We start from the raw sequence: 11,398 nt of genomic DNA on the forward strand, positions 1-11,398 counted from the left end.
GGAAAAATTGAAAAGATCTCTCTAAACCTAAGTCTGAAGGTGGGATTGGTTTCAGAAAGTTGAAAGAAGTTATGAAGGCACTCTGGTTCAAGATGGCTTGGGCAGCAAAATTCGGCTCTCCTTCCAGCCTTTGGAGTGAGGCAATGAGAGCAAAATATGGGCCGGATCTCAGTGACAGCCCAACAACGTCTCCTTCTCCTACTCCATCGCCTCTTTGGAAGAGTATTAGGTCCGTTCTTCCTTTGTTGATCCAATCATCTCAGTCGACTGTGGGCCAGGGCCGTGGCAATCTACGGGCTATCAACTAGATTGGTCTGGGGCTGCTAGCTGACCTGTCTACAAGGCATATTCCTCCGTCGCTTTTCGCCCTTCAAATCAAAACTTTTCTAGGCCCTAAGGGGCCTCTCCCTCCTCTTCAGTCTTCTCCTTCCTGCCGTAGGAGGTCATTGATGTGGTATTCATGGGAGGTTTCTGTACTGCTGATCCTCCGGCCACAATCTTTTGGCCGCTCGACCTCTCCCATAAGTTTTCAGTTAGATTAGCATGGGACATCTCTAGGGCCCACTCCCCTCGTCCCAGATGGGCCAAATGGGTCTAGCATAGATTTCTGCCCCCCAAAGTGTCTGTCTTTGTCTAGAGGCTACTACACAAGGCCATCCTAGTGGATGAAGCCATCAGACGTAGAGGTATACAGCTGGTCTCAATGTGCTCCTGCTGCCGTGTAGACCAAGGTTCAAGGCCCGCTGCGGAGTCCATGCTCCACGTTTTCCTTTACTGCAGTCTAGCGTCCAGAATTTGGTTTTTCTTCTCCTCTATTTTCGGTGTGGCCCGCTGCTCAGCCCTCTCAGTTTTGAGCTGGATGGAAAGATGGTGGTTTCCCCCAGCGTCATCGGCTCATGTTCCTCTTCTGCAGGGTCTTGCCCCATGTCTGATTCTATGGGAGCTTTGGCTGGCCAGGAACACAGCCAGATTTGACAGCATTCTACCCGTGGAATCATCCATTATTGCCAAGATCAAATAAAGAATGTGGTCTTTGATGAACGAGTATGGTGGATCCTCCTGCCGTTGCCAGTCGTGGCTGCAAAGGCTTGGTATTTGGGTTTCCTTCTCCCCCTGGCCCACCCCTTCAATCGTGAAATGGACCCGGCCTAACGGGGGCTCAATTAAGCTCAATGTGGATGGGTCCACCTTGGATAAACCTGGGAGATCAGGTGGAGGAGGTGTCTGTAGAAATCATAATGGGGACTTCGTTTTCGCGTTCTCAGTGCACTACGACATCGGCTCTAACACCAAAGCCGAACTCAGAGCTGTGTACAACGGGTTGCTGCTCTGTTCAGAGTTTGGCTTCAGCCAAATTGAGGTCAAATCTGTTTCTTTGTCTATGGTGGCGCTTCTCAATGGCTTGATGGATCTAGGATGGCACTGGGGCTACTGGCTTCAGAGGATTGAGAGGCTGAGGGCAGTCGGATCGGTAACGTTCATCCACATCCTCAGGGAGGGCAACATCCCAGCATATGGGATGGCCCGTTCGGGGTCCTCCTCCCAGAGTTCCTTCTATACGCGGCACGCTGCGGACCTCCCACCAAAGATTAGAGGTGCGATTTTCCTCGACAAGGTGGGGCTTAGAGCCTTTAGAGGCCCTCCTTCCCCAAGTCCCAGCCCTAGTAGATAGTCCCCTTCCTTTTGGTTTTGTCTGCTTTCTTCTGGCCGCAGCAGTGCTTTTTGTTCGTATGGCTTGTGGCCCGGGTGTCTTAAATAGTGAGATAGCTTCCCTAGTTTTCCTTTTCGATAGGTGGGTCTTTATCTCTTTTTGTTCTAGGTCCCGCCCGAAAATCTCTCACAATGTAATTATCTCTGATCAATGAACATAGGTTAAAAATAAAAATAAAATAAAATAATGCTGCCAAACTATTACAATCACCATATGCCCTTCAATGACTGACAAGGAGGATCAATGGAAGTGTTTTTCCAGCAATGGCCCAACATATGGAAGGTCCACATTTCTTACATGTTTGCCACTGTAACACACAAATTCATGTTTGATAACTAAGTTAATAATAGCCCATGGATCAAGAACCAATCCATAGAAGATGGACCCCACCACTGCTGCGGATACCCGGTAATTTGAAGTATCATAACCCTTTGATATTTGTCATTTTCTCCATCCATTGCTCTCTCTCTCTCTCTCTCTCTCTCTCTCTCTCTCTCTCTCTCTCTCCCAAGCCTGTATTTGTAGGTCACAGATTAAAGGGGAATTTAGGAGATCCCCTCAATCATCTAAACCGTCTGGATCATTGAACCATTGGCCTCACATGCATTAGATCCAATTCATTGCATCTGCCGATAAGCCCGACCCTAGTTACCAGCATTGGACCATTCTTAGTAATTTGAGGGGAAAAAAAGGGTAGGCCCTGCACCAACTAATATTCACAAGGGGAATTATTCCATACTCTGGCTGCATAAGACACTTGATATGCAGGCACTCAGAAATGTACATGTGTTTTACATGACCTCAAATTAAACCAATTAAATCATGAAAACCACTGTAGCTATGTTACAATCCAAAAATCAGATTGGTTGAACAATCCTAACCTCTGTTTCATACACACTTGTTTCTTAAAATAAGAACATTGGATGTTTTTCAATTTTAAACCATTGAATAAATGTACACCAATATAATAGTCAGGTAATTGAATAAGCTTTATTTCTTGTAGTTCATGATACATCCAAATCGCCCATAATTTGGACAGATTAATCTGATACATGAAGGCCACATATGCAATCTCTATGCGCCTGAGTATTATATCCATCACACTTCGCAGATTATCAAAACTTCTCACTATTTGTAATGGAAACAATAATTATAAGTTATTAGAAAAATATCAACTATAAGTTTTTTCGATTTTTATTTACTAAATATTATTTCTCAATTAATATTACATGCAAAAATTCTCAATTCTTATCCAATCATTTTCATCCGTAAAATCTATGGAGACATGGCTAAATGACAAGAGGAAAACTCCATTTCATTGGCCAATGATCCAAAGATAAGCTCCAGGATCAGAACATGACTAGTTCGGTTTTTTTTTTTTCATTCATTACTTAATGTAAGTGGACCCACCAGTTGATGACATGGACAATAAATATAGGATGCTTGCTCAAATACTTACCAACATATTGCAACATGACGTTGGGAGTTTAGTCTTTAAATCTGAGACATTTTCCAATGATCCAAACCGTTCAAATGGCAAGTCTCACTTTGTACAGTGGAAAAACAACAAATGAAAGCTCTCAAATTGGATTATTTCATCCCTTTTCTAATTTGACTAGTTTGCTTTGAACATGTAAGTTATCATAACCTTTGCATAATTCACACATTGAATTATTCAGTTGTAGAGGTGTTGTGAGTGAACTCACTCTATATCACACCACGATGATATAAATCTGAGCCAACAACAAACCCAAATCAAACCATAAGTGTTAGAAATTCAGATTTAACACTATTGCCAATTCATGAGTTGTGTGGAAGTGCAATAAACAGATATAAAATAATATAATAATGCATGATAACCAAACCAAAAGCAAACAATTCACAAATACATGATATTTTATGTGAAAAACCATTGCTGAAAAAACCACGGCACAAAGCAACATAGATCCACTATAATCAAAACCTTAGAGTTGTACAGACTCACCTTCTTTTATTATAAATGTACCCGATCTCTCCTTGTGATGAACACCTCTAGGGAACTCCTAAATCCCTTGAGAAATCCTACCCAAGCCCTTTTATAAGCGTAGAAAACCCTCTCCATTGGCAAACCCTAACCCCTTGAGAGAAAACACTCGCTTGTTTATAAACACTAATGAAAAATCAGACTTAAATACCCTATTTTGTGCAAAATCATGAAACTTAGCAGTTGCACCATGGTCAACCATGAACATCACAATGAGTCACGGTCAAACGTAGATTCTCACGGTCGATTGTGTCTTGTAGAATGCAAGGCATCTACACATCAATCTCCACCTTGACTTGCATTCTACCAAGTTATCCTAAAGACCTCCCATGCAACTTCCACTTAGAACGCAGCTCCATTTGTACCCTTGTGCAAGAGTGCCAAATCTCGTCAATCGCTAGTGAGATTGATGAAGCTCAAGCAATACTTAAACTTCTCTGTGGTCACTTGCTTTGTCAACATGTCCGTGACATTCTCATCCATATGAATCTTCCGAAACATAATCTCCTCTGAAGCAATGAGCTCCCGTATCTTATGGAACTTCACGTCAATGTGCTTGGTCCGTGCGTGATACACCTGATTCATCGCCAGATGGATAACACTTTGACTATAATAATGCACATGGAACGCCTCCTGCTTTAACAATAATGCCTCGTTTGACACCTCTATCACAGTCATGTATTCTGCTTTGGTTGTAAACAATGCTATTGTAAAATATAGCATAGATCTTCAACATATTGGTCCGCCTGCTGATGTGAAAAAATATCCCGTAGTGAACCTTCGGTTGTCTAAATCACCCAAATAATCTGAAACCACGTAACCTACAACTCCATTTGAAGCTCTATGTCCACCAAACATGATTCCAGTATTGATTATGCTCCTAAAATACTTTAGAATTCACTTAATAACATTTCAATACTCCTTCCCTGGATTCGTCATATACCTGCTAACTACATTGGCTTCCCGTGAGATGTTCGGCCTCATGTAAGCCATTGCATACATCAGACTTCCCACTACACTAGCATATGACACCCATGACATTTTTGAGATCTCTTCTTTAGTACTTAGATAAATCTAGCTGGCAACTTAAAGTAACCTGCTAGAGGTTAAGTTGCACTTTCCACGTAAAACCTCTTTAGCACCTTCTGCACATAACTCTTTTGCAAAAGCCACAATTTTTTAGACTCTCTGTCTCTACTTATCTCCAAGCCTAGGATCTTCTTTGCAACACCCAGATCCTTAATGCCAGACTCCTTAACAAAGACTTGAGCAAATGTATCTCTATCTTATCCTTTCCATCAATTAACATATCAATTATATAAAGCATCAATAGAATATAAGAACCGCCCTCAAGTACCATGTCATATACACAACAATCATACTCGCACCGGTTATACCCAATCTCAACCATGTATGAATCGAACCGCTTGTACCACTACCTCGGAAACTACTTAAGCCTATATAAAGAATTCTTCAGCCTACACACATGGCCTTCCTTACCAAGCTCCTTAAAACCTTCAGGCTGCCTCATGTAAATGACTTCCTCTAAATTCCTTCATCAACACCATTACACCTCTAGTGACTTTTAATACATCGCCGGTTGAGGTGAACATGCAATCATTCGTAAATAAAACCCCCAAGAATATTAAGTTTTTATTTAGCTCTAGGTTCTCTTTCAATTCACATGTGTTCCATTTTCCTTTTTCTTCTACTTTCCACGTCATCTTTCCATTTTTGTCGGTTTCTCTTGAAGTGTCCCTTAATGCCGCAATAAAAGCATTCATGCTTTACCTTCAACTTTGATTTGGATTTTTTCTTCTTGTCAAATCAAGATTGCTCCACGAATCAACCACGTTTTGGACCCTCTTTTGCAACTAGTCCTTTTGCTTAAGTCTTTGCCAATTGATTTCTTCCTCATCTTGTTGGAAACGAGCGCCGTAGTGATTTCTTCAAGCTTCATTGTGTTCTTCTCATACAGTAGAGTAGTGATGAGATGATCTTATGACGAGGAAAGTAATGTTGACAAGATGATCTTATGACGAGGAAAGTGATGCTAGAAGTAGCATCACTTTGTTTCTTCCTTACTGTCTTTCCGAGCCCTATAAACTTTCTGCATAACTTTATAAATAAATTCACGGGCTCCAGGAGATTGGATCATTCTTTCAGTTTCAGCTCAAAAAGTTGTATCTTCACAAACAACTTATTTGTGAAGGACTTCGATATATACAGGTCTTCAAGCTTCTTCCGCATCTTCAAGGGAGATTCATCATCTATTAAATTGTATATAACCTCATCCAACAGACATAAATGGATAGTACTTATAGCTTTCTTCCTAAGATCACTCCAGTCATCATCCGACATCTTCTTCGGTTTTGTTTCCAACAACACCTTTGCTCAACCCTTGTAAAACTAGAATGTCCTTGACCTTCCACTGCCATAAACAAGAATTCTTCTTTTAATCAAACTTTTGTATTTAAAATTTGATCTTAACATCTTCGCTCAAACCCAACATTTAACCTGACACTCTGATACCATTTTGTTGTGAGTGAATCCACTCTATATCACACCATAATGATGTAAACCCTAGCCAACAACAAACCCGGATCAAACTCTAAGTGTTAGAAATTCGGATCTAACACCATTGTCAATCCGTGCACTTTGTGTAAGCATGATAAACAAAAATAGAATAATATAATATTGTAAAATAACCAAACGAAAAATAAACAATTCACAAGCACATGATATCTTGCATGGAAAATCCTTGTAGAAAACATCACGGCACATAGCGACAAAAATCCATTATAATAAAAACCCTAAAGCTGTAAAGACTCACCTTCTTCAATTACAAATATACCCGATCTCTCCTTGTGATCTGCACCTTTAGGAAACCCTTAGATCTCTCAAAAAATCCTTCTCAAGCTCTTTACAAGTATAGAAAACCCACTTCCTTGACAAACCCTAGCCCCTTGAGAAAAAAGACTCATATGTTAATTTCTAAGCCCTAATGAAAACCCAGACTTACATATCCTATTTTGTGCAAAATCATAAAACCCGGCAGTTGCACAATGGTTGACCAACGTTCAACCGTAGATTATCACGATCAATCATGCCCCGCATAATGCAAGGTATATACACAACAAGAGGTTTCTTCAATGTCCCTAATCCAAAGGGAGCTCTGTCAAATAAATAAACAGTTTATGACATTGAAAATAGCCCAAATCCAACAGCTAAAGTCCTAACATATCTTACTGTAATAATTGAGTTGTATACGTCAATTTCGTAGTGCCAATCGTGCCCCAACTGGATCCAGTTGGTTTTGGTCGCAGAGCTATCCTCACCGTTCAATCAGTGGTCTCCAAACATAGAGTAAAAGGCATGTTCATAGTTTAACAATTTAATTACTACTTATAATATGTGTTTACTTGAGGAAGTATCTTATCTTTGTTGTTTTCAATTTATACATACACTAGAAAAATTACAAACTAATATTTAATACTAAACTGAATTACCCAAAAACGTAATCAGTTGGTAGGTATTAGAGATTATTAGTCATAATCCATGGAACTCCACAAAAGATTATTTTATGTTGGAGATTATTAATTTTAGAATATCAGCTACAGCAGGGCCCACTCTACCATATAAGAAGAGAATTACAAGAACATTAATTATTAATTGAAAATGGGTGAAATCTCAATCAAATTAGCGGAAGTAGAAAAGAATATTTTTCTATCTCCTGTGCAATCATGGGTTCCTAAACTTATGAAATATAGAAGTGCAGATGAATGAAAATGGATGTTTTCTGAATCCAATCAGTGAGAGAAAAGGCAAAAGAATGCGATTATATTGGAATGAAGATGTTGGTAATTAAAACCAGGGGAAAATGAAAGAAGGATGCCATTTTCTTACATTAAAAAAATAATAATAATAATAATAAAAATCATGGTTTTTATTTTTTATTTTTGCACAAAGAAAAATAAGGGCCTGTTTGGGTGCTCCCTTAATAATGAGTTCATCTCATTTTGGTTAATCATAATTACATATTAGAAATCATAATTTTTTTATTGAGCATGGATTAAAGACGATCTTAATAACCAAACTATCATGAATACATAATTACTATTAACCAAAATGAGATAGAACTTACTTTCAAGTGGACGACCAAAAAGGCCCCAAGGGATTTCAGTAACATCAGTTAAAATGGATGAAAGAGTCCATCAAACAATGAGAAAAAGAAGAAGCTTACCATTTTTCTCGGTGGAATCATTCGAAGGTCTCAGAGTCCCACATGCACTTCTCTACATGTTCCAACGTGACACATGTGAAGCATCCGATCCGTTCATCACATTGGAACAAGAGGGAAAATCCACTGGCCAAAAAATCAGGCTGGCCCGTTCATCAATTGGAGTTCTTAACCGGGCGATTGTTTTGCACATTGTGATCCATCTGATGAGTGGATTGAACTGAATTTATTTTTTTTCGTGTGACTGAGTCCTGGGCCAGGACAACTATATGAAAGTGGCCGACTTAACTGACCGCTTGGATCTTGTGCGCGTGTGGTGCGTTGGCATATGCGAGGCATGTATTGAGAGAGACAGATGTATACGATTTTCAGGGGTTGGTTTGATAATGTTTGTTTTTTGAGTGACGGGATGTTTTGGAGTTAATTTGATAATGCTTGTCTTTTGAGTGATGGGATGTATTTGGGTTAATCTCGTGATTAAATAAAAAATAATGAGCAAATAAAATATAAAAAGAAAAATGGAAAGAACAAAATAAGAAAGGAAAGGAGAGGTCGGCTCCTGGTCATTTTCATAGTAAGGTGAGGGTGGTGGTTACGAAATTACCACCCAAAAAAAAAAAAAAAAAAAAAAAAAAAAGAGAGAGAGAAAAGAAATGTAGATGAGTGTGAAAGAGAGAGAAGCCAAAATCTCCTTGCAGAGTGGCTCCAGGTTGAAATGCGTGGAGTCAGTGGCACACGTGCGGCATCGATCCTGAAGGAAAATAGCCCTTTCCTCCGTGGAGAGTAGCCGATCGATCACCAACCCTTCTGTAGCTAACGTATGAAACTGCCACCATCTTCACCCCAATTGCACACATACAAAAAGTCAGGAACGAAAGAAAGGAACGGTGTGAAGACGATGGAAAGGTTATATCCCAAAATTTAGAATTTTTTATTTTTATTTTTCCAATCTTATTGTGAAGAAAAATGGGAGTTGTGATTTTATCAATGGGGCCATTCAAATAAAAGACATTTATGAGTAGAGAGACTTGCAAAACCCCAAAATGTAAGATATAAAGATTATGGAGAGACTGAGTGGAGATACCTCGTTTCAACACTCGAGGTCTTGGCATCGATCCCTAGCGGGGGTGGCTAACATGGAGTGTGTGTACTGACACGGGTGTGTACTAACAAGCTAACCCAAAAAAAAAAAAAAAAAGATTAGAGCGAGAGAGCGAGAGAGAGAGAGAGAGAGAGAGTTGAGTTATATGTGAGGAAAGGAAAGGAGCTTCTATTCATGGGTCATTGAAATAATAGAAATGTTCGCATATGGATTGTGTTTGAGAGAGAATGTTCGCATATGGATTGTGTTTGAGAGAGACTCTTTTAGAAGATTTGGAATAATGGGTTTTGTTTCTATGACTGTTCTAAGCCCAGAGAGAGAGAGAGAGAGAGAGAGAGAGAGAGAGAGAGAGAGAATAACAAAAACTCATTCAGAAGATTTGGACTAGTGGGTTTCGTTTCTACGAGAGAGAGAGAGAGAGAGAGAGAGAGAGAGAGATATGAATCAAACTAACCAAAATAAAAACGAAAAATGAACAAGAAAATAAAAGAGAAGATGAAATGATAATGCTAAACATGCTCTTGTTCCTGGGTCGTTGAAATTATAAAATGAGAGAGAGAGAGAGAGAGAGAGAGAGAGAGAGATTATTATTATTATTTTTTTAAATTACAGGTAAAAAAAAAAAAAAAACAAGAAGAAGATGAACAAGCCTATCGCTTTTCTATCAAGTTGATCAAAAAGAAGAGAGAAATTACCAGAAAACAAAAAATCGAGAAGAAACTCATTAGGTTTTTCTTCCAAGTAAAATCTATATTTTAAATCAAAGAAGATGGAGTTGCAAATAAAAACCAACCAAAACAACAACAACAACAATTTTAGGTTTCTTCAAATTGCATGACCTTAAATCAGAGAGAGAGAGAGAGAGAGAGAGAGAGAGTAACAAGCTCCCAATACTCCGCCTCAAAATAAAAATCATATAGATAATCGCCATATACATATTACTCAAAAATAAAAATAAGTGAGAAAGATACCCCACTAACTACCCGATGCAATCTCAGCCGTCGATACACCTCCATCCACATCCCCTCCACCCCCATCCCCTCCTGATGATGGCCCACCACCACCACCACCACTTCCCTCCCCTCCATCCCCCGCCCCAGCTGTCCTCTTCCGCTTCTTCTTCTCGTACGGTATCCCCCTCGCCTTCGCCTGCCCTTCCCTCACCTCCCTCAGATAAATCCTCACCGCTCGTGCCCCAAACGGGTTCGACTCGGGTCTCCCCCCGTTCTCCTCATAGGCCGCCCTCAGCCGTCCGATCAGTGCGTCCAGGCTCCCCCACGCCTGCTTCAACGGACACGCGCACGGCGCTGGCGGGTTCGGGTGCCCGAAGAAGGCACACCCACTTACGTGTACCTTCGTTTTACCGAACTGGTCCAGATACTTCAGGAACTCGATAACGTGCGCCCCACTGCACCTCGCTAACGTGAGCGGCGGCTTGTGGTTCTTCAGGTACTGCAGGAACGTGTTCCAGTCTCTCCGCTTCTGCGACTCGTACCGACTCGGTGGTGCCGCCGCTGCCGCCGCCGCTGCTGATGCTGACGCTGATGCTGATGCTGACCCTGACCCGATTGATGACTCAACGGTTGACTGAGTTGGGTCCGACGCCGGTGGGGTTGAATCCATTTCTATGTTTTTCTTCCTTGTTTTTCTTTTTCTTTCTTTTAGGGCTAGGGTTCTTTCATCGGAGAAGGGGAACGAGGGAGGGGTATTTTTCGTCTTTTTGGGTTTTGGGTTTGTGAGATAGAGAGGGTTTTGGGGTATAGAAAGTGGAAGAGAGTTGAGAGATGGGACGTAAAAAGGGCTGGATGGGATGAATGAGTGTGAGAGTAGTGAATGAATGCTTCATGGGTTTTTTAAAAAACCTGCTCGGACACTTGGGTTTGTCCAGAATTTCTCGTTGCAAGTGGCAATGTTTTGCACGTGTGAATGATCTGGGTCGTTCGTCAGATTAGCAGCCTTGTTTAGATTATTTTTAGAACGATGAATGTTGGTTATACAACGTACAAATTTTAAATGAATGGGTGTGGAATTGTGGTATTTTTATTGAAAGGTATTTCCACAAAGAGATCTGTGAGATGAACGGTTCAGATCTTTTATATATGTGAACTTTTGGCACGAATGACGCGATGCCTCGCGTCATATCTCAAGTGAACGAATGCTGTCAGCGTCTGTCGCGATGCTTTGCATTCACGTGGTGGCCCCTCTCAACGTGACCCCGTTTTCGTTCTTCTTATTTTGCTCCTCTTTGACTGTTGTGTAAGTATGTCGGAGAAGGCAATCCATTGGGTGCATTTTGCTCGGTGATACAAGCCGTTGATGTGA

The 11,398-nt window shown here is 40.6% G+C and overlaps 2 protein-coding genes across 2 annotated transcripts; one reads left to right on the plus strand and one right to left on the minus strand.

Moving 5' to 3' along the window:
* Nucleotides 1–1,024: 1,024 nt before the first annotated feature.
* LOC131254305 (uncharacterized) lies at nucleotides 1,025–1,672 on the plus strand. The gene has a single exon (XM_058255297.1). It carries the CDS (start codon nucleotides 1,025–1,027, stop codon nucleotides 1,670–1,672), a length of 648 nt encoding a protein of 215 aa, XP_058111280.1.
* Nucleotides 1,673–9,970: 8,298 nt separating this feature from the next.
* On the minus strand, nucleotides 9,971–11,097 carry LOC131253419 (protein G1-like7). Its single transcript, XM_058254400.1, has one exon. It carries the CDS (start codon nucleotides 10,697–10,699, stop codon nucleotides 10,052–10,054), a length of 648 nt encoding a protein of 215 aa, XP_058110383.1. The 5' UTR covers nucleotides 10,700–11,097; the 3' UTR covers nucleotides 9,971–10,051.
* Nucleotides 11,098–11,398: the final 301 nt, after the last annotated feature.

This window comes from Magnolia sinica, chromosome 8 (genome assembly GCF_029962835.1).
Source record: "Magnolia sinica isolate HGM2019 chromosome 8, MsV1, whole genome shotgun sequence".
NCBI lineage: Eukaryota > Viridiplantae > Streptophyta > Magnoliopsida > Magnoliales > Magnoliaceae > Magnolia > Magnolia sinica.